The sequence below is a fragment of the Sciurus carolinensis genome, chromosome 3 (genome assembly GCF_902686445.1).
Source record: "Sciurus carolinensis chromosome 3, mSciCar1.2, whole genome shotgun sequence".
Classification (NCBI taxonomy): domain Eukaryota; kingdom Metazoa; phylum Chordata; class Mammalia; order Rodentia; family Sciuridae; genus Sciurus; species Sciurus carolinensis.
In genome coordinates this window covers 19719410-19746937 of record NC_062215.1, presented here as the reverse complement: position 1 = coordinate 19746937, position 27528 = coordinate 19719410, and the positions used below count along the sequence as shown (strand labels likewise).

At 48.9% G+C, this 27528-nt stretch overlaps 4 protein-coding genes and 1 non-coding gene across 6 annotated transcripts; 4 read left to right on the top strand and 1 right to left on the bottom strand.

Moving 5' to 3' along the window:
- The first annotated feature begins 355 nt into the window (after positions 1–355).
- Rpl27 (ribosomal protein L27) lies at positions 356–3684 on the top strand. Its single transcript, XM_047543620.1, has 5 exons — positions 356–432; positions 677–759; positions 1327–1496; positions 3369–3479; positions 3587–3684. The coding sequence occupies exons 2-5, from the start codon at positions 679–681 to the stop codon at positions 3633–3635; spliced, it is 411 nt and encodes a 136-aa protein (XP_047399576.1). The 5' UTR covers positions 356–432; positions 677–678; the 3' UTR covers positions 3636–3684.
- Positions 3685–5874: 2190 nt separating this feature from the next.
- Positions 5875–12437, top strand: Ifi35 (interferon induced protein 35). The gene is made up of 7 exons (XM_047543598.1): positions 5875–6091; positions 10633–10731; positions 11095–11242; positions 11317–11423; positions 11525–11711; positions 11812–11918; positions 12122–12437. Exons 1-7 carry the CDS (start codon positions 6083–6085, stop codon positions 12311–12313), a joined length of 849 nt encoding a protein of 282 aa, XP_047399554.1. The 5' UTR covers positions 5875–6082; the 3' UTR covers positions 12314–12437.
- Positions 12438–12567: 130 nt separating this feature from the next.
- Vat1 (vesicle amine transport 1) lies at positions 12568–19760 on the bottom strand. The gene is made up of 6 exons (XM_047543594.1): positions 19273–19760; positions 16053–16260; positions 15340–15510; positions 15147–15236; positions 14254–14495; positions 12568–14104 (listed from the first exon to the last, which is right to left on the bottom strand). Exons 1-6 carry the CDS (start codon positions 19681–19683, stop codon positions 14021–14023), a joined length of 1206 nt encoding a protein of 401 aa, XP_047399550.1. The 5' UTR covers positions 19684–19760; the 3' UTR covers positions 12568–14020.
- Trnaa-agc (transfer RNA alanine (anticodon AGC)) lies at positions 17317–17395 on the top strand. The gene has a single exon. It is a non-coding gene; the product is annotated as a tRNA-Ala (tRNA).
- Positions 19761–21308: 1548 nt separating the features above from the next.
- Rnd2 (Rho family GTPase 2) lies at positions 21309–27278 on the top strand. 2 transcript variants are annotated; one of them, XM_047543615.1, is made up of 6 exons: positions 21309–21477; positions 21968–22055; positions 23139–23248; positions 23901–24035; positions 24254–24498; positions 24917–27278. In XM_047543615.1, exons 1-6 carry the CDS (start codon positions 21376–21378, stop codon positions 24933–24935), a joined length of 699 nt encoding a protein of 232 aa, XP_047399571.1. In that variant the 5' UTR covers positions 21309–21375; the 3' UTR covers positions 24936–27278. The 2 variants fall into 2 exon arrangements, with proteins under 2 accessions (XP_047399571.1, XP_047399572.1); XM_047543616.1 differs by having other exon boundaries at positions 21311–21477; positions 24254–27278.
- The last annotated feature ends 250 nt before the right edge of the window (positions 27279–27528 follow it).

Here is a 27528-nt window from a genome sequence, read left to right as displayed (position 1 = left end):
GTTATTTACACACACACACACACACACACACACACACACACACACACGGGATATAGAGCGCCCCCGGGTTACACACACACACACACACACACACACGGGATATAGAGCGCACCCGGGTTCCACACACACACACACACACACACACACACACACACACACGGGATATAGAGCGCACCCGGGTTCCACACACACACACACACACACGGGATATAGAGCGCACCCGGGTTACACACACACACACACACGGGATATAGAGCGCCCCCGGGTTACACACACACACACTACAAACTTGAGCTACACGCTAGCACCACGCAAGCATCACGGGGAGACCTGAGGGGCGGGACAGGAAGTGAGGTCACTTCTCCGCAGGGTGAAAGGTTAGCGGAAGTGCTCTTTCTTCCTTTCTGCTGTAGGCTGGACTGTTTGCTGTCGGTGAGTAGAATCTTGGTCAGAGATTTCAATCCGCTGCCATCCGCGGCTTGCGGACCGAATTGCCGGCTGCATTTCGTCCTTAGGCCTATGGTGGCTTCATAGCGGATTCCGTCCTGCGAGCAGTGCCTGCGAGTGGTTTGGGCCAAGACGGTAGTGAGCAGTCTGAAGTCCCGGGCCTAGGACCTGGGCTCAGGAGTCTTTGGCTTTACGAATTTTTGAGCGTTCCCTTCTCCTTACTCTGCAGAAATGGGCAAGTTCATGAAACCCGGGAAGGTGGTGTTGGTCCTGGCCGGACGCTACTCCGGACGCAAAGCTGTCATTGTGAAGGTATCAGCCTCGCCGCCTCTTCCCCCTCGCATCCGCGGACCGGGCTGACTGTGGAGGGCGGACAGGCTTGAAATCTAAGACCTACTTCCGGGGAACGGTGGCTGGGATTGGTGATGCATGAGGGCTTTTAAGAGATAAAGATGCAAAGTAAAAACAAATGTGAGACGAGTGGGTACCTAACACGTAATACGTTCTCCACCAGAGAGGCTTTAAATAATAATGGTGGTCTACATTTATTGGACGCCTTACAAATATTGTTATGTGTAACAGAGGATTCCTTTCTAATGTTAAGGTTTAGAATCCTGCAGTAATTTACTAAGACTAAACAGATAATAAGTGCTACTACTGGAATTCTGTAAAAGTAAGAGAAATTGTGTTTAGTCAAAATAGTAACAGTGTATTTTAGCCTTTATTGGCTTTAGTTTTTGTAACCTCTTTCATGTTTTCCTTGTACTCCGGTTGCACACATCACTTGTCCGGCTGTTGTGACATTTACATATGCTCTATATCTGGCACAGAGCCTAACTGGGCACTCCATTAACACAAATGCAATACTTGTTTATTTAGAACATTGATGATGGAACATCAGACCGTCCCTACAGTCATGCTCTGGTGGCTGGAATTGACCGATATCCCCGGAAAGTGACAGCTGCCATGGGCAAGAAGAAAATTGCCAAAAGGTCAAAGATCAAGTCTTTTGTGAAAGTTTATAACTACAATCATCTCATGCCCACAAGGTGAGCATTTTAAGAATTGAAAGGAGTGTGATTTTCACATTTTCCTGGTACTGGGGATTACACCCAGTGCCTCACTCATTCTAGGCAAGTACTCTACCACTGAACTGCATGACTGCCTATTTTTTCCTCCTTTTTTGAGGAAAAAGGGTCTTGCATAGTTGCCCAGCCTGGCCTCAAACTTGGGATCTTCCAGTCTAGTATGGTGCTGCACAGTTTTTTGTTTGTTTTTTGTTTTGTTTCAGTTTGGTTTTTTGGTGCTGCACAGTTTTAATCCCATTGACTTTGGAGGCTGAGGCATGAGGATTATGTGTTTGAGGCCAGCCTCAGCAACTTAGGGAGACCCTGTGTCAAAAATAAAAAGTACTGGGGGTGTGTTCCGTGGTAGAAAAGCATCTTGGTTCAGTTCCTGGTACCAAAACAAAAAGTTTGCCAAGTGTTAGCTTAAGCTTGTTAAAAGCATGGGGTCCTGTCTGCCTTGCATTTTGTTCCATGCATGAGGATAATTTACTTGGGGCTTTCAAAAGTGGTCAGTGAGATCCAGGTGCATGGGCACACACCTGTAATCCCAGTGGTTCTGGAGGCTGAGGTAGGAGAATCATGAGTTCGAAGCCAGCCTAAGCAACTTAGTGAGATCCTGTCTCTAAATAAAGTAAACAAAAGGATTGGGGATGTGGCTCAGTGTTTAAGCGCCCTGGGTTCAATTCCTAGTGCCCCCAAAAGTCAGTGAGAAGCAGACCTTCCAATTACTTTTACACTGAACTGCTGAGCAACAGAAAACTAACTCATGGAATAGTTTAAACTGTGAGTGATCTGAGCTAGCAAGCAGGTGAACAACATACACTATCTTGGTACACTGGTTATGAGAAGTGAGAGTCCTTTTGGGTATGGTGGCCCATGTCTATGCTAGTTACTTGGGAAGGCTGAAGCACAAGGATCACCACAAGTTCAAGGTCAGCCTTGGCAACTTAGAAGACCCTGTCTCAAAAATTGGGGATATAGCCTAGGGAGAAAACACCGCTATATGTTCAATCCCCAGTACCCTGTCCACTCCTGTAGCCCCTGCCACAAAATTGATAGTCCTGAACAATAATTGTCAGAGCCCAGCAGCATATGTCTTGAAATTCACTGCTAGAACTGCCCATTTGCTCTTGGTTTACTGACCTAAAGAGCAAAGCTTGCTGGGTCTGGGGCTGCAGCTCAGTGATTAAGTACTTTCCTAGTGAAGATGTGGGTTCAATCCCCAGCACCAATAAAGTTTTTTAGAAAATAAAATAGCTCTTTCTTGAGTGCGGAATGTGGCAAAATCGAGGAAGCTAGCTGTCTAGCTTTGGTGGTGGTGTGAGACTGGCTATGTTGACAGAACTTGAATAATATTGAGTGAAATGGATCTAAATTGAAACCTAACCAACTGCCATATTAAAAGTCAAAAGAAAAAAAAAAAGGACCAGTATGATGATTCTTAGCTCAAAAAAACAGGAGTTGTGGAAAATCGAGAATGAAATTTTTTCAGTGACTTAAGTTCATGTAAATGATAACTAAAAATGAGGATTTCCAAACAATGTCATCAGGGCATGGGGCGGGGGCTTGGTATTGGGGATTGAACACAGGGTCCCTTAACCATTGAGCCACATCCCCAACCCTTTTTTTTTTTTTTGAGACAGGGTTTCACTAAGTTGTCCAGGCTGGCCTTGAACTTCTGATGCTCCTGCCTCTGCCTCCTGAGATGTAGGAATATAAGTGTGCACCAGCATGCCTGACTTGAGTTTTTGATGAGTGCTGCTATGGAATCAGACCCTGACCACCCCAGTATCACAATAGGAATTGGTTATGTGAGAGCCCTAGTTAATCCTACCTTTGCACCATTGTCCCCAGGTACTCGGTGGATATCCCCTTGGACAAAACTGTTGTCAACAAGGATGTCTTCAGAGACCCTGCTCTTAAACGTAAGGCCCGTCGGGAGGCTAAGGTTAAGTTTGAAGAGAGGTAAGTGGCTCTGGTAGTATGTGTTAGCTTATGGTTTTGCTAATGTACATGAAAGAGTTGTCTTCTGTTCCATTCTTAATCACTGTTCCTTTTTTTCCCCTTTCTAGGTACAAGACAGGCAAGAACAAATGGTTCTTCCAGAAGCTTCGGTTTTAGATGTTTTTTTGTTGTCATTTCCATCATTAAAAATAAAAATTTAAAAGAACCTTTTGGCTCCTTACTGCATGTTTTATCAGACTGGGGAAAGGAGAACATTCACAGGATAAGACAACTGGGTAGTAGATGAAGAACTGTGGGAAAATATTTTTTTTTTTAAATCTGCTTTTGTGAGACTTGTCCACTGCTTGATAATCCTTTAACGATGTGATTGCCTTCTCTAGGTAAAGTGGTCTGCTGCCCCAAAGAGGCAGCTCCTGACATTTTTGTTGAGGTAGTACTCCTGTGTACGGAATTCCTTAGCATTCCTGGCTTCTACACATTACAGATCTGGAGAACTTGAGCCATGACTTGTCCCCACTAGAAACCTTAACACAGGAGATCCATTGCCAAAGTCCATCCTGAGACTTAGTGAATTAGAATCTACATTTCTAGTGAATTTTTGGTTTGGTACTGGGAATTGAACCCAGGGCCTCATGCATGCTAGGCAAACAATCCACTGAACTAAGTCTCCAGCCCTTTTTCTTATAGAGACAGTGTCTCCCTAAATTGCTGAGGCTGGCCTCCAACTTGCCATCCTCTTGTGTCAGCTTTCTGAATAGCTGGGATTACAAGCATACACCACTGGCAACCTTCGACAAATTTTCAAGCAAGTGACACATGTGCTAGAATGAAAATCACTCTGGAGAACTCTAGGTGATTAGAATTAGAGGCCAGAAATGAAGACCTTAGCCCAGGGCAGTCATTAAAGGAGATGAGGGGGACCTTCACACTAGGCCAGGCTGGCAAAGACTGGCAAGAAAGATTGATTCAAGGGACCTGGGCACTGGGTTGTGTCACCATTGTGTAGGACAAGAAAATTTTGGTCATAGATCTTTCATTTATTTATTTTTTTTTAATTCTGATCCAGTTTTCACTGATTGACTCTCTAGCTGAACTGATTCAAAGTCACTAGATAAAACTAGGATTAAAATAGGCCTTTTAGGGACCACGCACAGTGCCCGTTCCTGTAATCCCAGCGGCTCAGGAGACAGGCAGGAGGATTGCAAGTTCAAAGCCAATGTCAGCAATGCAGCAAGGAGCTAAGCACCTCAGACCCTGTCTCTCAATTATAAAAAAGGGCTAGGGATGTAACTCAGTGGTTGAGTGCCCCTGAGTTCAATCCTTGGTCCCCCCAAAAAATAAAATAAAAATAGGCCTGTTCGGGCCAGAAATGTTCTGTGGTAGAAGGCTTGCCTACCATGCACAAGACCCTAGGTTCTTAGGTTGAACCCTAGTACTAAAAAAAAAAAAAAAAAAAAAAATAGGCCTGTTTGTCAAAGATTAGCACCTCGCTTAACCTGGGTAATTGCATTAGAAAAACCCCTGGACTGATGAAAATACAAATAAACAAGCATTGGTGCACACCTGTAACCCCAGCTACTCAGGAGGATGAGGCAGGAGAATCACAAGTTCAAAGCCAGCCTCAGCAACTTAAGGCCCTTAAGCTACTTAGCCCCTGTCTCAAAACAAAAAGGGCTGGGGATGTGACTCTGGTTAAGTGTCCCTGGGTTCTATCCATCTGTGTGACCTTTGGCAAGTTTTAAAAATATGCCTTGGTTTTCTCATCTGTGAAATGGGGGAAGTAGAACCAACTTTGGGGTTTCACAGCGCTATTTCTTATGAAGTAGAATGATGTTGGGCACATAACACAATTCAAACACCTGATATTACAGTTTGAACTTCAACTACAGGATTTCTCTGTCCTGTTTGCATTCTCCATCGATAAAAACCATTATTAATGTTTGCATGTGCCCATCATCATTTTAGGATCTAGAGAAATCGGAACAAAGAAAATTCCATTGACTGGTTTATCTAGATTACCTGGAAATGGTTGACTGGGGCCAGCATTTACTTTGCTGTTGCTTGTGAGGTGACTTCCCCTGAAGCCTTATGGCTGGGTAGTCAGGGTTTTTGTTTTTGCACAGGGGAAGGGGATTTAACTCCAGCAATTTACCACCGAGTCACATCCCCAACCCCTTTTATCTTTTATTTTGAGACAGGGCCAAACTAAGTTATTCAGAGGCTTTCTGAATTGCTGAAGCTGGCCTTGAATTTCCTTATCCTCCTGTTTCAGCCTCCAAGCCGCTGGAATTACAGGCATGCCCCACTGCGCATGGCTGGGAAGTTAATTTTCAACACCAAGAAGGCTCCACCTATGGGTGGGGAAGTCTCAACAGAGGGCGTGTGAGCTACCAAGGGCTAGGATTTCCCTGAAATGAAAGTGGAAGCAGTAAGACCTCATGCAGAACCTTCGAAAGTTTGTTTCAAGCTCTTTGGGACTGGAGGAGACCAAAGCCCCTAAAAGCATACAAATAAGAATTTTATCGTGGTGGACTGTGCCACTCTGTGCCAACCTCTGAAGCCTCAGCTGTTACCCAACGGATCCCAGACCCATATCAGTGACCATGAATATTGTAAGTAAGAAGCAGGGTGTCAGGTTGGGGGAAACAGACGGGCTCTTCTCTTGCCCGGGAACCTGCTCATCTCAGACCCGCCGAAGGGCTGGAAGAAACAGGGCTAGGATTACCTCTCCCAATCAGCAAGTCTTGATCTTGTGAATTTCTTGTATGAATATATATATTTCTGGAAGAGAATCCATACTTTTTTTTTTTTTTCCTGGTATGAACTCAGGGACACTGTACCACTGAGTTACATTCCCCAGCCCTTTTTATTTTTTGTTTTGAAATGTGATCTTGTTAAATTGTAGAAGCTGGGCTTGAATTATGATCCTCCTGCCTCAGTTTCCCAAGTTGCTGGGATCACAGATGTGCGCCACTGTGCTGGGCTAGAGACTCCATACTTTTCTTTAGATACTCATAGGGTCCTATGACCCAAATAAGAACTGTTGTGATGAGTAATGCCCTATTCCCAAAGATCCCCAAATACCCCATATTATATTTTCATATCAACCTAAACACTGGCCCTCTCCAGGGTCAGGAAGAAGTGTCCCCACTCTGAGAGTTCAACTTTCCTCTGACTCATGATACCTTTGGTCTTGCTAGACTAAGCACTGTGAGGACTGGGCCCTGCGTACCCTGCTTGGCATTGGTTGCCAGTAATTCGCACAGTCCCCGATATACAATAGACACTCCATAACCACTGTTGAATTTGGCATGATGTTGTACCCCTATATTCCCAGCAACTTGGGAACTTGAAGCAGGAGGTTCACAAGTACAAGGCCAGTCTCATCAATTTATTAAGTTCCTACCCAACTTGTGGGACCCTGTCTCAAAATAAAAAATAAAAAGGGAGTTGGGGATGTGGCTCAGTGGTACAGCACTTGCTTAGTGTATGCAAAACCCTGAATTCAATTTCCAGCACTATCCAAAAAAAAAAAAAAAATTTTTTTTTAATAAGAAAATTAAAAGGGCTGGAGGACTGGGAAGTATCTCAGTGGTAAAGTGACCCTAGGTTCAGTTCCCAGTCTGAAAATAAATAAATAAATAATCACTGTTGAATGAATGAGTGAATCTCACCCCCTCTCATTTTTTTCAGTCTTTCCTGATACTATCCTATTTGTTTACATATAAGGAGATCTGCCCCTTGGGAATTTTTCATTTGCCCTTGAAAAAAAAATCACAGGCTCAGGAACCAGTCTGGTTGATTTCAAATCCTGATTTGTTCAAATTGTGTTGCCCTGGGCAAATCATTAGATGTAGTAAGTTTATATTCTAGGCCTGGGGATGTAGCTCAGTGATAGAGCACTTGCCCAAGAATGTGTGAGGCCCTGGGTTCATTCCCAGCAATGCAAAATAATATAATAATAATAATAATAATAATAATAATAATAATAGTAATAATAAAACTTTACATCTAATTCTCATTTCCTCACCTATAAGATGGGAATGAGAACCAAGCATGGTGGTACATGCCTGTAATTCCAGAGGCTCAGGAGGTTGAGGCAGGAGGATCACAAGTTCAAGGCCAACCTCAACAATTTATCAAGGTTCTCAGCAACTTAGTGAGACCCTGTCTCAGAATAAAAAATAAAAAGGGGTGAAATGAATCATTCAGTGGTAAAGCACACTGGTTGCAATTCCCAGCAGCAAAAGATTAAAAAAAAAAAAGTTTTTAAAAAGAAAGAAAGGAAGGAAAGGGGTGGGACTGAGGAATGTAATGTAGAGTACTTACCTCTAGCAACTTAGCATATACAAGGTTCAATCCCCAGTAACAAGTAATTAAAAATAAAAAAGAATTACACTATTAAGTTTGGTTTTAAAAAAATAAGAATTAGACTAGATAACCCATAAATTAATACAGGAAACATTTAGCCTCCGCCTAGCATAGCTCATACTGAGTGCTCAATGTGTTTGTTATTGACACTCTTTTCAGAACCCTAGCTCCCCAGAACAACCTTGACTCAGCCCACCTCAGTCCCACCTCTTGTTAAAATTGTTATTTTGCAATGCTGGAGATTGAACCCAGGGATACACTACCACTGAGCCACATCCCATTCCTTTTTACTTTTTTTCTGGGGGGTATACTGGGGATTGAACCCAATGCTGTTTTATTACTGAGCTACATCCCCACCCTTTCTTTTTTTTTTTTTTTTTTTTAAGACAAGATCTTGCTAAATTTACCAGACTGACCTCTAACTTGCAATACTCCTGCCTCAGCCTCCTCAGTGGCTGGGATTGCAGGCATCTGCCACCACTCTCAGTTTAAAACTGTTCTCTTAAAAGACATTTGTATCAGGGTGCAGTGGTGCATGCCTGTAATCCCAGCAATTCAGGAGGATTGCAAGTTCAGGGCCAGCCTCAGTAATTTAGTGAGGTCCTTAAGAAACTTAATGAGACCATCTCAAAGTAGAGAAAGGATTAGGAATGTAGGCTGCTCAGTGGTAAAGCACCTCTGGATTCAATCCCATTACCACAAAAAAAGAAAAAAGAAAAGCAAGCTGTTAACATTTCGTTTTGTTTTTATTTGTGTTTTGGTCTTTGCAGTGCCAAGGGATCAAATCCCACTGCATGCTAGGCGAGGATTCTACCACTGAGCTATACCCCCAGGCTAGTAGGTTTTATGATACATGAATAAATCTGACTATTCTTGACTCATATGAGGTCCTTAATAGCCACTGGCACAATTCCCTTGCCTGCTGGGTCAATGGCATTCTACCAAACCCAGGACCCACAGGTCCAAAATCTTATTCATTGCCCTCTGCTAAATAAGGCAAGACTCCAAGATGTCTTTTTTTTTGGTACTGGGGATTGAGCCCAGGAGTGGTCTGCCACTGAGCTCCATCTCTCATCCTTTATTTATTTTTTTTTTATTTTGAGACAGGGTTTTGCTAAATTGCTGAGACTGGCCTTGAACTTGCAATCCTCCTGCTTCAGCCTCCCAAGTACCTGAGATTATAGGAATATACCACCACACCCAGTGAAACATCTTTGTAAATTAGAAATATATAAAGATAGAAATAGGGACCTTTTTCACTATTCATGAACCAGCATAATTTGGTAAAGCTCTAGTTTTCCTCTACTTAAAAAAAACACTGAATTTTTTCAGTGCCTTATGTAACATGCTCCCACCCTATCATTCATTCGCTTCATTGCATTCAATTAACATATATTTAGTGAAAGTCTTTTGTGTCAGGCACTTTTCTGGACTGGGGATACAGAGGTGACCAGGACAGAGTCTCATCTTTCCAAGCAAGCTCTCCCTTCTCTGAGCTGACCTTATTTATCAGGCTTCCTTAACCACAGTGTGAACTCCACCAGCCAGTGTCTATTCCAGCCCACAAACAAAGGTGTATTTATTCGTATCCCTGGTGTCATTTCCCTGCCTATGCTGTCAGCTCTCTCTCTGGACCCACCCCAAGTCACATCAGCCTGAAAGGCTGGTTGGCACATGGAAAGAGTTGCAGTTATACAAGCTAGGAGATATGTAAATTTCTCCTGGCTCTGGGCTTGATTTCTTCTCTGTACAGCACTGGTTGGGAGGGTAACCTGGGATCAGACTGCCTTGGGCCAAATGACTTTGGGCAAGCCATTTAACCTGAATTTTAGTTTTCTTGTTTGTAAAATAAGGATAAAAGGGTATCTATCTCATAGGGCTGTCATGAGAATTGAGAAATATCCATATAAAATGCTTAGCTCAGTGCCTAACATATTGTAATGTGTTTAGTAAAAAGTAGCCAATAGGCTGGGAGTGCAGCTCAGTAGTAGAATGTGTGCTTTGCATGTGCAAACCCTGGGGTTCAATCCCTAGCCCCACCCCCCAAAAAAAAGTTAGCAAATAGTATTATGACATTTTGTAAATCAGCCTCCACTCATCCTAGAGGCCTTCCTTGTTAATCCCTTCAGGATTGCTTTCTCTAAACTCCTGCTGACCTTCACAATCAGTGACTGTGCATTAACTGTCTTAGGTAGTTTGGTATAGGCCCCAGGACTGGACCCTTAACTTCCAGTGCCCTGTGTTACAGCCCAGTGTCTCATAGCAGGAGCCTGACTAGTGGTTTTGATGGTTTGTTTGTGTGTGTGTTTTTGTTGTTGTTGTTGTTTTGGTACCAGAGATTGCACTCAGGGTACTTGGCCACTGAGCCACATCCCCAGCTCTATTTTGCATTTTATTTAGAAACAGTCTCACTGAATTGCTTAGTCTCTCACTTCTGCTAGGCTGGCTTTGAACCCGTGATCCTCCTGCCTCAGCCTCCTGAGACACTGGGATTACAGGTGTGCACCACCGTGCCTGGCTTGATTAGTGTTTTTTAAGCTCTAGATCTGCTGTAACAAACCAGCCGTGGCTGCTGCAATGCTCCAGCCTTCCTAGAGCAGCTGAGGCTAGTCATGACCAGGTGGAGCGTGCCATCCCAGGGCAAGGTAAAGGATTTGGGTTGTTCTGAGGTCAGTCATCATGTCTGCTTCTGGAGAATACAGAAGGGGACCCTCTTCTCCTGGGCTTGCTTATTCTCTGGAAAGGCAGGTGGCTAGCTGCTTGTTCCCTTCTGTTCCAATAGACCCTCTGCACCCTTCAGAAGGAGCAGACCAGACTAAAGATGAGACTGCAGGAGTTGCAGCAGCTAAAAAGGGAGCTCAGGAATTCTCCCAAAGACAAGGTAAGCAGGGAGATAACATGCAGTCTGGTAGAAAAGACCTGGGGAATTATTTACTTTGGGACCTGCCACTTCCTTGCTGTGTGACCTCAGATGTGTTACTTGAACTCTCTGAACCTGTTTTCTCAACTGTAAAGTAGAACTACCTACCTCTCAGCTTTGTGTGAAAACAAACTAAGATCTTGTATGTAAAGTGCCCAGAATGGGACTGAGTTGTGTTCATCCACTCATCAATCCAACTCTTCTTTCAGTAAATGTATTCAGCTCTATCAATCAAATTGAATTGGGGGCACCTTCCACCTAGGAGGGATTGGGGACCTCTCTTACCCTTGCAGGATGTATCAGCCTCCCTTCCTCTACCTCCAGATCACATTTCCTGTACCAGAAGTTCCCTTGGTGTTCCGAGGACACACTAAGCAGGGCAGACAAGTGCCCAAGTCTTTAATTTCCAACATGCGTATCTGCTGCCCTCTGCCTGGAGGCTCTGCTCTGGTCATCTTCGATGACCCCAAAGGTGAACTTGGGGGGAACCTCAGGAGACAGGCTGGGAGGTTTCCTTGTACTGATCATGTTCTCCCTGTCACCCAGTGGCTAAGCAGGTGCTTCAACAAAAGGAACATAAGATTGACATGGAGGAGTGCTGGCTGCGGGTAGAGGTCCAACCCTTGGAGCTACCCATGGTGACCAACATCCAGGTGACAGAATGACAAGGTTCTGGGACATGCAAAGGGTGTGCTGTACCTGGGCTCCAAGAAGTGGACTGTGTCTGGGATCACTCCCTCCTGTCTCTTCCTAGGTGTCCAGCCAGAGGAATGAACAGAGGGTACTGGTTAGTGGATTTCCTGCTGAACTCGGGTTGAGTGAAGAGGAGCTGCTGGACAAGCTGGAAATCTTCTTTGGCAAAACCAGGAATGGGGGTGGGGATGTGGAGACTCGGGAACTGCTACAAGGGAGTGTTGTACTGGGTTTTGCTAAGAAAGAAGGTAAGGGCCTACTGCAGGGAAATTAGAGTTCAGTGTGCATGGGGTCATGGAAGAGGAGAGGGCTTGATGGTAAAGATCCACCCCTCCTTGTCCCCCACAGTGGCCCAGAACCTATGCCAGATTGGCCAGTTCAAAGTGCCATTGGGAAGGCAGGAGGTTCCACTGAGAGTCTTTCCCTATGTGAGTGGGGAGATCCAGAAGGCTGAGGTAAGTGGGAAGGTGGAGGATGGGGGCTGGACCACGTAACCTGTTTGTCTGTCAGAAACCTGCCCAAGGATCAGAGGCTCTAAATGCCATTGACCTTACCTACCACCATCCTGACCCTTCCATACTCTCACAGGGAACCTGCTGCCCCAGTCTCTGCCCCCAGCCCTTTACGAGTCTTTACCATCTCCTGGCTTATTTTTCAGATCAGATCCCAGCCAGTGTCCCACTCAGTACTGGTGCTCAACATCCCCGATGTCCTGGATGGCCCAGAGATGCATGACGTTTTGGAGATTCACTTCCAGAAGCCCACTCGTGGGGGTGGAGAGGTGGAGGCCCTGACAGTTGTGCCCCCGGGACAGCAGGGCCTGGCAGTCTTCACCTCTGAGTCAGGCTAGGTTCTTCAACCAGAGGGGCTTGGTTGGAGAACCAAGAGATCTTTCCATTTACCGACAGGGGGCAGGGATTACACATTGTGAATTGCTGCCAGGGAAGAGTAAAAGTGCCTGCTTGGCATGATGTCCTTCCTCATTTCATTCATGAAAGGAAACTTGATTTGGGTATGGAAGGGAGACTGGGACAGGGAAGAACGCTGACCTTCTGCCATCAGCACTGGCCTTCCAGGAGTTCTCTTTCCCCTCCATGCTAAGGCAATGTCAAGGATGCAGGGTTTGGCTTTTTATTGACACAAACACAAAGGCAGCTGCGGTAATGGGGTGGGGTACACAAAAGCAGAAATGGCACTTCCCACATTTAGGCCTCGTTTAGACAAGGAAGAGGCTGATCCCCCCCACCACCTCCCATTAGCAATGGTTGGGGCAATAATCCTCCCTAATGCCAGCTCAGTGAGCAGAGGGAGTTATCCCCTCCCCAGGAAGTCCCCACTTTAGTTCCTGTGGCCCAGATCCTAACTACCCCCCTTTATTTTCCTGCTCCATCTCCCCACTATGTAAACAAAGTTTGGGGCTGAGCTGAAAAGCTGCCTCCCTGCTGGGAGAAGATGGTGGGGCCTCCTTGACTGCAAAGGGAATGTGCTTTAAGTTTCACTTTGGTCCCAGAACAAGACACAACATTGCATCTCCCAGCTCAGCCTGTTAAAGCTTCTTGCCTTGTTCTCCTCCAGGACTGATAGAGACAGGACATGGCACAGACCACGTGGAGGGCAGCTACTTTTTGCCCTGACCCCAAGAGGCTAATGATTGCCCCCCCACCCACCCACTGGCACATACACAGATTTTTGGCAGTGTTGTAGGACTGGGGAGGAGAGAGACCCCAGCTCCACTGGAATAAGGAAGGCACTGGGGAGGACAGGAAGGAGAAAGCCAGAGACAGGGACCCCCCTAAACACACACACACAAGCACAGGTTTTCCGATGCTAAGGCACTGAGAACAAATCCAGAGACCTCAGTGAAGGGTAGGGGTGCTCTGTCTCCCTCCCAGAGTCATGATGTAGGGGCATGGGTCTATTCCTGTCCTTGCTGTAAGAGGCAGCCTTGGTTAAGGATGGCAGAAAACCTGGAAGTGGAAGTAATCCAACTGTGCTTAAGAAACTGGGGACAGAAAACAAACCTCTGATCAAGCCCAGAGGTGGGCGCTGGTTGGCCCTGGGCGAAAGGGACACTAGGGAGAGACAGGGACATTCTGGACTTATACAGACTGGCCCCATATCCTGAGCTGACATTTCAATTCTTTGGGGAGGTGGTGGGGCAGGGGTGGGAGGGAAGATGAGGCAGAAGCGGAAGTACACAGAACAGGATGGGGAGGGATTGGCTAACCTTGGCACAAAAGCAGCACAGCAGGCCCGGGGAAAGGGTGGGGGCAGGAAGCAACCAGCCTCCCTCTGACCCTCCCTGTCCCCTTGGCAGGGCCCAGACATCCAAGTGGTCACTTCCCAACCTCTTTGAGGGCAGGAAGGGGGAGGGGGCAGCCCTGCCCAAAGAGAAAGAACAGGGCCTAGAAGTGTTCATCACCACAGAGACCTTTGGGGGAGGGAGGGAAGAGCATTATGATAAGAGGATGAAATGTGAGAGTCTGGTGGTCATCAGAATGGGGCTTCCCAACCTTCCCTTCCCTTTCCAGGTCTCAAGGGTCCTCAGTCCCTTGCCCTAGTTCTCCTTCTCTGGCCCAGGAACCAGGAGGACCTTGCCCACATTCTTTTTCTCCTGCATCTGCTTCATAGCATCAGTCACCTGGAAGGGAAGAGAAGACTCTGATCCCATCTGATCCCTGATTGCACAAGAGACAGACCAAAGGAGTTGGTCCCCTCCCACTTCCCTGGAGACCACCCCTTCACAAGGCCCACCCAGGCCCTGCCTCCCTGAAAGGTCACCACACTCACCTTCTCAAAGGGCCAGACAGAGTCGATGTGAGGTTTGATGCGACCCTGGTTGTACAGAGCCAGAAGGCGGGTCACCACATTACTGACCAGCTCTACCTCACCCTCCAGGTAGCCCAGGTGAAAGCCACACACAGCCCGGTTGGCCTGCAGCAGCTGCAGAGCTGTCACACTGAATTGATTCCACCAAGTGCGGGCTAGCGCCATCAGGTTCCGCTTAGGGCCTGTCAGCAGGTTGGCCATTCCTGAGGGGTGGAGTGACAGGGCCTGTGATCCAAGTGCCAGGCATATTCCCGAATGTGTGAGTCCATGCTCATCTGCCCCTGTATTCTTGCTGTTCTCCACACCATTGCCAGAGAGTGACAGGATAATCCCTTACTTCTGCTTACTTGGCCCAAACCAACACTAGCTCACTCAAAAACTGCTCTAATCTTTGTATTTCCTTTTTTTTTTTTTTTTTTAATTCAGTGTTAGTGATCAAATTCAGGGCCCTATGCATGCTGGGCCAGTGTTCTACCACTGAGCTGCATCCCTGGTCTTATATCTTTTGTGTGGAGTAGTTTTTTAAAATGAAAATCTAGCTTGCCCAAGAAGCCCAGCAGGGGAAGACAGAAGGAAGGCAGACTGGCTGGTTTTGTATCAGGAGTAGTCCCCAAACAGGAGCACAGAAAGAACACATGGTTTACTATGACTCACATGAAAAGCTGCAAGAGAATGAAAGTAGCTGGCACCCAGCAGGCAGCAATCTGAGTGTAACCCTGATCTCTCTGTAGAGCTCCCAAGTCTCTGCCCCTTCTTCATTCAAAAGCCCTAGACTCATCTCAACTTCCCATTAATCAGACCCATCCCACCCTCCTGCCCCTAACACCCTCTCCATCTCTGGCCCACTAACTCACCATAGGTGACAACTTTGCCCATGGGTTTGAGGAGGTTGTAGCCCTTGGCAGTATCTGACCCACCCAAAGGGTCCATGACGATGTCCACTCCTGTCACAGAGTAGGGGGATCCAGGAACAGCATTAGGATTCACAGATCTAAAGACCTTCCTTTCTTGTGACATCCTACCCACTCCCATACTCTGACCCCCTACCTTTAGGGGCGATCTTCTTGATCTCATCCACATAGTCAGTTGTGTGGTAGTCAATGGGGTGTGTGACCCCATTCTCCTTCAGCACCTCATGCTTGCTGGCTGAGGCCGTTCCGAACACTGTCACATTCTCCACTGTACGGCACAGCTGCACAGCTGCCATACCCACACCACCTGCAGCAAGACACCCAGAAGAGGGCTGGGGTTGTAGCTCAGTGATAGAGCACTTGCCTAGCATGTTTGAGGCACTAGGTTCAATTCTCTTATGTATAAATAAATAAATAAAATAAAATAAAGGTCCACTGACCCCCTCAAAAAAACAACAACAACAAAAAAAAAAACCCACCCAGAAGAAATGGGTATGGAATGGAGTCACCTTGTCACTAACTATTCTTCATACTAGTCTCCCAAGGACCCAGTCAGTCCATCACTTTCATTGTGCCTAGATTCACTTTGGGGCCCATGTCCAATTTCCATATTAAGAATTGAGGGAGGGTGATTGAAGAGGAGAAGGTATGGGATGAGTGCACGTTGCTAAGGATACTAGGCTGGACCTGATGCCTGAATGTTACCATGGCAACTATACTGCAGAGGCCTCTGGGCACCACAGGCCAAGGCAGCCTGGTGTTGCCATGACAACAAACCAGACAGGCCGCAGAAAGGGGCCTGGAAGGAAAATCTGGTAAGGAAAGGGGAAAACAGAAAGGACCTGTCACCTGCAGCCATGTGTACCAAGACGCTGTTGCCAGGCCTTAAATTGCCGAAGTCAAAGAGGACCATGTAGGCTGTGATGTAATTGACCAGCAAGGCAGCTGCTTCCTCAAAGGTCATGGCCTCAGGCATCAGGAAGGTCTGGGCTGAGGGCACAGTCACCTCCTCCTGCCACATCCCAGACCGGATCAGCACCATCACCCGATCCCCTGCCTTGAAGAATGGGAGAACAGCAGCATTCAGTTGATAATTAATTCACCTAAAGTGATTTACTGACCTTCTACTATGTACTCAGCCATCTTCTTCAAGATGAAATAGCAGTAGAAACAGCAATAGAAGTCATGGTATTAATAACAACATTATCAACAACAACAAGAACCAGCCTTTACTGAGTGCTTATGGAAGCCCAGGCCCTATTCCCTAAGCTTTAGATATGAGCATCCAATTAACCCCTACATCAACTCTGAGGCAGACACTATCCTTATCTCCATTTTATAGATCATGCACTTAATTATTGTGTAAGAGCTCCGAACGCAAGAGGATTACAGTTAGGGCAGCATGAGTACTGTTGAAGAGATCAAACTGTTTTTGGTTACAAAAGTGGATTCCACTGTTTACTGGTAGCGTGATCTTGGACAAACAAAAATTATTTAACCAGTTTTCTTACTGCAAAGTAGGGGAGTGATGAGAATTAAATGGAAAAAACTCAGGGAGTTTTAGCACAATGTCTAGCACATTATAAACACTTGGTAATGTTAGCTAACAACAATAATAACAGCAGAAGGGGAAGTCACACAAATAACTGAAGGAAGAGGGCAGCATGTGGTAAAGACCTTGCCAAAGCACAGGTAAATGTCTCTGAGTGTTTAGGGCTGGGTGTGATTCATTAAAAGTTGTATTTGAGCCAGGATTACGGGCTCAGAAAACACCTTCAACCCAGAGATCGTGTGGGAGGGGCAATGCATAAGGAATGACAAGCCATCCTAGCCACTAGGAAAAGGTGTTTTCTCCCATTCTCAGCCACTTGCATGAAAGCCACTTTGTAGGAAGGAAAGGGGACAAAGATAAGAGTCCTTTCAGCTTACCAGGGCCAAGGGTCAAGGGAAGGGCAAGGACTAGGGGTCAGTCTTCAGGTGAAAGAAGAGCCTCTCCCGGCTCTCTGAAGAGCATGGAGACAGAGGTGTGGGTATTGTTCCAGAACAATCCAGATCTGTCTTAGTTCCTGCCAGGAATGATGGGAATCTGTATATTAAGAATACTTAAAGGGCTGGGGAGATAGCTCAAGTGGTAGAGTGTTTGCCTAGCAAGCACAAGGCCCTGGGTTCGATCCCCAGCAACCCCCCCCCCAAAAAAAAAAAAAGATAAGAAAAGATTTAGGATCTATGAGGAAAGGAAATGGGACTCCTATACACACATACCCTTTTTCTCTTCCTTTTAAAATTATTTAATTTTTGTGGTGTCAGGGATTGAACCCGGGGTGCTCTACCACTGACGTACATTCCCAGTCCTTTTTATTTTCTATTTTGACACAAGGTCTTGCTACGTTGCCCTGATTGGTCTCAAATTTGTGATCCTCCTGCCTCAGCCTCCTGAGTGTCTGGGATTATAGGAAAGCACCACTGGCCACAGGTCCTTTTTCATGTCTTCAAGTCCCCATACGCCACTGAAGAGGAGAACTAAGGGTAGGCTAGGATTCCCCACCCCCCAACAAGTTGTGGCCTGAATGAAGTCTGGGGAACAAAGCCCTCCACCCCAGGACTCAGGTCTAACAAGTCCTAGGAGAGCTGGGAACAGTGCAACAGCCATTCCGGGTGGTGACCAGTCCCAGATTTGGCCCAGAAGAAGTCTCACTTAGCCTGACTCATGCCTCACCCTCAAACCATCACAGGTCAGGGTCCTGATCCCTCCCCAGCCACCGAGACCTCAGGAGGGAGGTAGGGCCCTCCCCACAGAATCCAGGCTCTTACATCAGATTCTGCCCTGGTCAGGATATCCTGTATTTATCAGGCGGAAAGTGGGTGGGTAGGGGAGAATAGGTGTGTGGCCTTCAGCAGTAACATGAATGACAACCCCCTCTCCCCAAATTCCTCTTAGCACTTTCTCAGGAGTGGGGTTATTCAGAAGTCAGGGTGAGGGTGGGGCCACAACTAAATTCAAGGAGAAACCCTTTAAGGGCTATGTACAATAAGCCCAAAAAAATCTAGGTCAGACAATAGGAAGGGTATATCTGCTTCTCACACAAGATTTGAAAAGAAACCCCTAACACATGATTTGTCACCCCAGGTTTTTCAAACGGTTGGTCACATGGAAGTCTCTAGTGTCCGGGGTTATAGCCAAGATTAATGATAAATGAAAAGGAGAAACAGACCGGCAGAGCTGGGCCAACCTGCTCACGGTGCCACACCTCCCTACCCAAATGGGTCCCACCGGGGCTTTGTGAGGTGAGGGGTCCCCAAGGAAGGCAGAAGCGTTTTTGCCTGGAAGTTCCCCAGGGCAGCTCAGGGTCCTGGCCGGCGGGCTGAGTCACAGAAGATATTGCAGTCATGAGACAGAGAGCTCAAGACAAAGATCGGGAGACCCAATCCCATTTCCTCCACCCAAGACCAGACTGGCAGTGGAAGGCTCCTGGTGGTGGGGGAGCAAGGCTCCCACTCTTCCATGATAGGCGTGGCCTCCTCCTTGGCCCGGCTCGGGGAGGGGCCGCCTCACACCCCCACAGACCACGGGGCTGCATGTGACTAGGGCTCTGGCACGGTCATTGCGCCCCCGCCCAGCCTCGACTACACAGCCTCAAGCTCCCTCTGGAAAAGGGGACGCTAACTGTCACTCAGGGTCACAGACCACAATTACCCAGGGAGTATTTGGTGGGTAGGGGTATAGGTGTGGTTTTAGTGTGTATGGGGGGGGGCGGGGGAGAGCGGGCAGGTCATCGTGCGCATGCGCATCAGCGCCTTATTGTCTCCCCCCACCACCCTGACCAACGCCACTTATGGCAACTAGAAATGGTTGGGGAAGCGGCGATAACTCTCCCCCCCCCCCCCCCCGCCAATAAATTCCTTTCTCCAAGATCCTGAAAACATAAGTTGCTTTCCTGCGTCTTCCATGCCTGTCCACCCAGATCCGTGCCAGTTTCCCCCGCCCTGCCACACCCCCGGCGCCCGCCCACTCGTGCCCACTGCCCAGTGGCCTGCGCAACCCCTCCCTACCCTGCACTGGCCCGCTCACCTTGCGGTCGTTGACTCCCTCGCCCACGGCGATCACGACGCCCGCACCCTCCATGCCGGGAGTGAGGGGCAGCGGTGGCAGCCGGTCGTACAGCCCCTGCCGGGCCATGAGGTCTGCAAAGTTGAGCCCGCAGGCCCGGACGCGCAGCGTCAGCTGACCAGGCCCCGGAGCCGGGGGCGCGGCCGGCCGGCTCTGCAGTTTCACCTTGTCATAGCCGCCGAAGCCGGTGAGCACCAGGCAGCGCAGCGGCGGCGGCGAGGCGGCGGCCGCTCCTTCAGAGGCCGCGGGCGGCTGCGGGTCGCTGGTTACCTCAGCTTTTGGGGGCTGCGAAGAAACGTCTTCCCGGGCCCCTGCCTCGGCAGCCGCCACCACCACAGTGGCCGCCTCGGCTACCTCTCTCTCGGCGGACATGGCTGGACTCCCGACGTGCGAGCACAGCTGGACCGAGAGTGCACAGCTGGGGAGGGCGGGGCGCGCGTAGGAATGAGCCGCGGCAGCGGACTCCAGCGGGTGGGGCGGGGCGTCGGGTCCGGGGCGGGGCCTCTCGTTCAGTCTTAAAGGGCTAAGGCCTCTGCTGTGGGAGCTGCCAGAGCCGGTAAAAGGGGGACTGGTCGCTTAGGGTCACTGATACGCATGAGGACATCCTTATAACTTGCATAAAGTGTGATTTAATTTATTTATTCACAAAAAAATGTGAAATTTTAAAATATGTTAAGGAGCAATCTGAAGGCAGTCCCAAAATTTGAGTTTACATCAGATATGGGGAACCAGCAACTTGTGGACCAGAACCCAATCAAGTCGTACCTCAGGCTCTGACTCTACCCATCAGCAACCCTGGAAAGAAGCAGTCTTCATTCATTGTGGTCTTACAGTGGTAAACTAGAAGCACGTGTACCAAACTTTTAAAACTTCCTGACTTTCCGGCTGGGGATATGGCTCCGTTGGTAGAGTGCTTGCCTAGCATGCATAAGGCCCTGCGTTCTAAATCCCGGCACCAAAAGGAAGGAAAAAAAAAAAAAAACAAAAAAAAAACCTTTCTGACTTTGGTTGTTAACACTGTGCATTTCCCCTTCTGTAAAACGGTGATGGTGCCGCGTGGTCTAATTATATTTATAGTGTTATTTAGAACAAGTAAAATTAAATCGAGTATCCTCGATTTAAGGAAGCACTTTTAAAAGATAAACGATGACATGCAGATGCAAAACAGGGGCTTGATTATTGTTAGAATTTGAATCAAGGCTGAATTGACGTTTGGGTTTGGCTCTAGCCCCAGCAGTTCACTCTGGTAGTTCATTTTCCTCTTCTTCCTCCCTTTCTCCTTCTCCCCAAGCATCCACCAGAGGACGCAGCTTCCCCAAAACTTTCCACTTAGCGCTTGGCTTGAGGAACTCAGTCCACTTTTCCCTGCTAGTCCAGGTCCGCCGTTAAGTCACTACAGCCCCAGACCCGGCCACCCGTCGCCATGGGGACGGAAAGCTATGATGTCACTACCATCGGGTGGGCGTGTGGGAGTCTTTACTCCCATTTCCCCCAAATTCCCTGCCAGGACACCAGTGGAGGAGGGAGACAAAACCAGACTTTTTCCTTCCCCTGTCATCTCGCGCCCCCAGTGTTCAGGAAGTGGATGGCTGCCACCGCGCGTATCCGCACTGGCACACCTGCGTGCACGCGTGGGTCCCAGCCTCGTGCGTGTGACGCTCTCACCCTACCCCTCAGAACTTCGCTCGAACTCCGCACCACCCCCATGCCCAAGGACGTCAAATAAGCGGTGTCTCAACCAGCCTCAAACCCTCAGGGGCCTCTTAGACCACACCAGCGCTCTAGAATCCAACTCTGGGACCCGGGTTCCCCAGGCTCCTCCCAGATCCTCTGGGCCCCGCCCCTCGGATGCGCGGGCGGGAGGCGGGGCTGGGGGCGCGGCCCCCAGGCTAGGGGCGGGGCGGAGGGGGCCGCAGCCCCGGGCGGGGGCTCCGCGCGGGCCCGCGAGATGCCGGTGTCGGCGGCCCGGGCGGCTGCAGCTGCAGCGGCGGGGGAGGTGGCGGTAGAGGCGGCGGCGCGGCCCAAGAGGGGGGCGGCGTGGGGGGCCGGCGCGTAGCCGGGACTATGGAGGGGCAGAGCGGCCGCTGCAAGATCGTGGTGGTGGGGGACGCAGAGTGCGGCAAGACGGCGCTGCTGCAGGTGTTCGCCAAGGACGCCTACCCTGGGGTAAGGAATCTGCTTTTTGAGAGGGGGCTCTAAGGCCGCCGGGGATGGATGACAGGGGCCCGGGGGACGGATGAAAACGGGTGCCAAGGTAACCAGGGACAAGAGAGAGGGACTTGGAGAGGGGGAGGAGATGTTGGGGGCTCTGAAAGGACTGCAGAGGATTGGAATGGAAGGAATTAGGGATCATAGCGAGAAGGATGGGGTTTGGGAGAACCCGAGGATCCGTGAGGGCGCGCAGTGGGTGTGGGGGGGATGTCAGGGTTCTGGGTATCTGAGGAGAGGAGAACTAAGGGCTGAAGGGATCCGGAAGGGGTCTGGAAGCCTACCAGAGATTCGTTAGCGACAGCAGCTCCCGGGATTTCCCCTTTGCCCAACCCTAGACCAACTTCTGTCCAGGGACTGGACTGGAGCCGGTGTGAGAGGGAGGAGGGCATTTGTCTGGGGTGAGGACTGGAGAGAGGATTTCATCTTGACCCATCCGTATCTGCAGAGTTATGTCCCCACCGTGTTTGAGAACTACACCGCCAGCTTCGAGATCGACAAACGCCGCATTGAGCTCAACATGTGGGATACTTCAGGTAGCCAAGTCCCTCGGGTCACCCTGACTTCTGAGGCCCCCACCCTGACCTCTCCCTTGAATAGATCCTTAGATTCCAGGTCATCACAGCCCATCCATCCAATTCTAGGAGAAAGAAATATCAAATTTCTGCTTAAAGTCAGGGAAACTGAGGCACAGCTTGCCCACCTAACAGAAACGGTGTTCTGGAGGAGAAAGCCTAATATCCAAGTCCCTTAGCTACCTTCTGCCTACCTACTACTCTTATTTTGGAACAGGTGTTCTTAGGAACTAAGCATAGGAGATGAGATATGCTTAGAATTTCTTCTGGGGCAAAGGGAAGTGATTTCTCTGAGCTGAACTAGAGAAATTTGAGATCCAATCCCAAGAGAATGGAAGAGCCCTTTCCTTGCCCCTGCTCCTCACCTTCCCCACAAAATGGGGAGGGTTTTTATTTTAACACAGTTCCCTGGAAGGCTTTAGAAGATGCCTTTCAAGGGTTAAGGTATAGCTCAGTGGTAGAGCACTTGCCTAGCATGTGGGAGGCCCTGGGTTCCACTGCAAAAAAAAAAAAAAGTCTGACAAAACAAGCCTAGAAAGTACATTGAGAATTTTGTGAGAATGCTGATAGGTTTCCTGAGCTTCTCAAAGGGGTCTGAAACTCAAAACGATTAAGAATTATTACTGTTAGATGGGTGCAGTGGCACATGCCTATAATCCCAGCTACTCAGGAGCTTGAGGCAGGAAGATAACAAATTTGAGGCCAGCCTTGGTAACTTAGACCTTGTCTCAAAATAAAAAGGGCTGGGGATCAAGCCCCATAGTAGAGCACCCCTGGGTTCAGTTCCCAGTATTTAGAGGTGGGTGGGAGGTAAAGAATTATTACTCTTAGCGAAACCCAGAGATGTTTCCCACCATCTCACTTCCCCTCTGCTTGCTACCCTCCTTGGAGAAATACCATAATTCTGTGATGGGTATTAATGATTGCTGTTTTCCATTTTCTGCTCCCAGTATCCCTTAACCAAAATTTCTCAAGTCTCCCATTCCCTCCCAGGCCTGCCACTCACCTAGGCCCCTTGTCTGTCCCTTCACTGTCTTCCCTCAGGTTCCTCTTACTATGATAACGTGCGGCCTCTGGCCTATCCTGATTCCGATGCTGTGCTCATCTGCTTTGACATTAGTCGGCCAGAAACACTGGACAGTGTCCTTAAGAAGGTGGGAGACTGGGGAAGCAGCATAGCTAGACTGAGGGGACTAGACAATATGGTCCTGAGGAAGAAGTGATAGCTAGGGCTTGGCCATCACCTGGATAGTGGGTGAAATTCTCACCCCTCTCTACTCTCCTATCCTGTCCCTTCCTGAAAATCAGTCCTCACAGCTGAGAACAATAGCTGGAGAATATGGGGCGAGCAGAGAGAAGTAGTCAGGGATTCCCTACCTGCTTTCCCCACCTTCTTGGGTTTGGGAGCCCCAGATGAAGGTAATGGGAATGCTGATCCTGGAGCTCAGGATAGCTCTGAGGCCTCTTCTTCAGACTCTGAATTCCATGAGAAAAGCCCATGGTGAATGAACTGAAGTCAGCTAGCAGCACCAGGTCCCAGTCAAGGGAGGGTGGGGTTGGTAAGGTTCCAGGCTGGCAGACGCTTCTTGGCCCTTGAGGGCAGAGGAGGGCCCCATCCAGCCCTCTTTACTCTCTCCTTCCATGATACTCCATTGTGCTATCAACCCAAGCCCAACATTCCCAAGTCCTTTCTCACATGGGGGAGTCCAGAGGGATACCTGGTTTTTGCATGTCCTCCGGTGTGGAGCAGGGGTTCTCCCTGTGCCTTCCTTTATCCCTTCATAACTATTTTCTTCTTCAAAATAGTGGCAGGGGGAGACTCAGGAGTTTTGCCCCAATGCCAAGGTTGTGCTGGTTGGCTGTAAACTGGACATGCGGACAGACCTGGCCACACTGAGGGAGCTGTCCAAGCAGAGACTTATCCCTGTTACACATGAGCAGGTGGGACTTCGACCTCTAACCTAATCCTAAACCTCTCACCTCTGCCCCTTTCTGCCTCTGAAACATCCTACCTAGCTCATCATTTTGCCCTGACCTCTGACCTCTGACCCTTGACCCTCCCCCCAGCACTGACCTGCAACCTCAGCCCACAGCATCCATGCCCTTTGCTGCGCTGCAGTCTAAGTTCTATAACTTTCCTCTCTGCACTTCTTTTCCAGGGCACTGTGCTGGCCAAGCAGGTGGGGGCTGTGTCCTACGTTGAGTGTTCCTCCCGGTCCTCTGAGCGCAGCGTCAGGGATGTCTTCCATGTGGCCACAGTGGCCTCCCTTGGCCGTGGCCATAGGCAGCTACGCCGTACTGACTCACGCCGGGGACTGCAGCGGTCCACTCAGCTGTCAGGACGGCCAGACCGGGGGAATGAGGGCGAGATACACAAAGATCGTGCCAAGAGCTGCAACCTCATGTGAGGGGCTGTGATGGGGAGTGTGAGGAGGGGTGGTGAGGGGCATAATTGTTCCCCTGCCTGCACCCAGGTTTCCTGACCTCCTGACCCTGGCTGGGAGGTCAGGACAGGTAGAGTGAGACGTTTTCCTGGCCAAGAGAGCTGGAGGGCAGAAGGATGTTACCATTCCCCACATCCTTATCCCCCCTCCTTTCCTCTGGAAGTTGAGGGAGCTAACAGGATGGGCATGTGGGGCATGAACTGGGATAGGGCAAGTGGGCATTAGGGAAGATGGCATCAAGCAATGAGTTTGGTTGAGTCCCTATATAAAGGGTACCTTCCCTCCCCATCCCTGGTCCTTATATCCTCCTAGTCCTGTCTTTCTTCCCTAAGGAAAGTGACCATTTTGATTTTTTTTTCTCTCCTCTCACTTCTACAGCTGTTCTCACACATTCTAACCTCCAGGCAACATGCACTACATTATAAAGCGAGGAGAAGCCCTTCCCCCATCAGCCCACTGGTCCTAGCTCCCCACCCCTCTTCCCTCAACAGTCCCCAAATAAAGCCCACGTCCATGGAAAACGGCTGTGGCTTTAGTTTTGTTGCTTTCTCAAAAAACAATCTCCTAGTCTCTAGCAGCAAGGAGGGAAAATCAATCACTGCGGGGGACTTTCCTGTCCATGCCCACAGGTGGAGCAGAGGAAAAGGTCATTGAGTTGAATCAGATGTGTCCTTTTAGGAGCCAGAGGTTGGGGAATGAGGTATCTCGGGACTCTTTATTCCAGTTAATGAGGCAGACAATCCTCGGGCCATTGGGGGGGTGTCTTGGAGTGGACTTGTGCAATTACTTAGCATTACTTAGCCCCGTTAGGGCTGCCACTAACATGGAAGGGGTCCTACTAAGTGGTGCAGGTCTCTTGCTCACCATCTCCACCCATGACTTGAAGCCTATGATGGGGGTCACAGGGTTGGGAGGGCATCAAGAGCCTCCATGTTACATAAGCTGACCCTGTATAAAGTTTCCCCCAAAGTTACTTATTTGATTCTGGGGTCTCCCTAAAGGCAGGGACTCCCTACATTCCATCCTGAGCTCAATGTTTATAGGGGAGTATCAGCTGTGAGTTTGGGGTCACCCCCACACTATCCACTAGAGAAGGAAAACCAGTGGAGAGAATGGCCAGAGCACTTGTTGTCAGAAGGACAGTGCTGGTCTGTTTTCTCTGGAGTCTGGTTTCAGATTGTCCTGTATTCCTTCCCTGGCTCTGGTCCCACTGGCCTCTTTTCAGTGACATTATCCCCCAGGAACCATCCCTGACCTCCCCTCCTCCCCCAGCCCTAATCCCAGCCAATTCTCCCAGACATATTGGGAAAAAACACAGACCTTACCGTCCCATCTGCCGGAATCCTACCTTAATTCACAGCCCATTCCTCCCTAGGCATTAAGCAAATGCACATGACACCCCATGGGTCACGTGGGTGGACTCGGGAGACTGAACCAGTCTTTGAGCTTCTGAAGGCCAGTTCAGTGGGGAGGAGAGGAACCTTAGGTGTGAAAGTGCCTTGAAGGGGGAAGGGACGTCTATTTAAGAACTGGTTGCTGCAGGAGGTCCTCCTCCTGAGCCAGGTCTTCAGGGTTGAAGTTTGCCAGGTGGGGAAGGGTTAGGAAAGTCTCTGGGCAGAGGGAACAGCAGGTGCAAATGTGGAGAAGAGAATGAGCATGCCATTGTGAGGCTCCCCTGACAGCAAGAGCAAAAGACAAGCCTGGAAAGGTCCATGAGGTGGCTGCACAGCCAGGGGAACCAGGACTTCACTCTGAGGATGTGAAGAGCTGCCAGGGATTTGAAGCAGAGAGTGAAGTGATCAGACTTGTTTTTTTTGGATAGATGGTTATCTGGATGAGATGGTGAGGGTTAGGGGTTTGGGCTCTGAGTTAGGGCTTATAAAAGAGCTCCCCTTTCCCTATGCTAGGTCCCAGACTTAGGAAGGGAAATCCCTACCGACTCCCTGGCTCACCAGACCCTCCTGTTGGACTCCTGTTCTAATTCACCTCAGCCAATTTCAAGGATTCTAGGATAACTTCAAGGGCACTGGACATCCCACCCCCTGAACTGAGACCCGGTTAGGGGATCACTTTGAGAATCTCTTCAAGAACTCCAAGTCCTGGGCTGAGGGTGCTGGAGAAGGCTGGGGCTCTCAGGCCTAGCTAGGTGGGTCTCTGTCTGTTCCAGAGGACTGAACTCTTCCCCTTATGGGACCAGTCATAAAAATCAATTGGGAGTTTTGACTGGTTCTTCTCCACTTTGGACTGCTCAGTACAAAGCAGGCTCAAGCCTGCGGCTGCCAAAGTGCTGTATTGTATCCCCCCTTTTCCCCAGCCTCCCTCCCCTGCCATTTGCGCTCAGGGAATGCAAACGCATTTCAATATCTGCCTAAAGCAAACATAATTAGGAAGATAAATCAGTTGGAGGAGCCCCCAAAGTTTAATACATTTCCAATACCACCCAGAATGGATTTTGGTCCCCTCTTCAGGTCTGGGTCAACAGATGTTTTATTTCCGGGGAGGAGGCTGTGCCTCTGGGCTGGGGAGCCCAGTGGAAGGGAGGAGAATGGGGCTATTCCTTGATCCTCAAAGGCCCCCACAGGCTGGGGGAGGGGACCTTATAGCCACCCCCACCTCAGAGGCAGGAGTCAGATTCAGCTTCCTTCTCTGCAGCTGTTTCCCCCACAAATTAGACACCCATTTGAGAAACAATGTAGCCTCGTTAATCATTTAATGAAATAAACAACTAATCATGCTGTGATGCAGCCAATGTTTTTTAACCTCAGCAATCAGCCTGCTCAGGGGAGGCGGGGAAGGGAAGAGGCAGAGAAACTCAGGCTAACCTCCACACACTGCAACTGGTAAGGCAGCACCTGTCTGCACCTCAGATTTCATATTTAGAAAGGGGGCTGATCACATCTACTTCATTGTGCTGTTGAAGAAGATTCCAGAGAGGAGAAAGAATGAGAGAAAAGCTTTGACCTTTTGACAGAACCTGAGCTGTTGTTAAC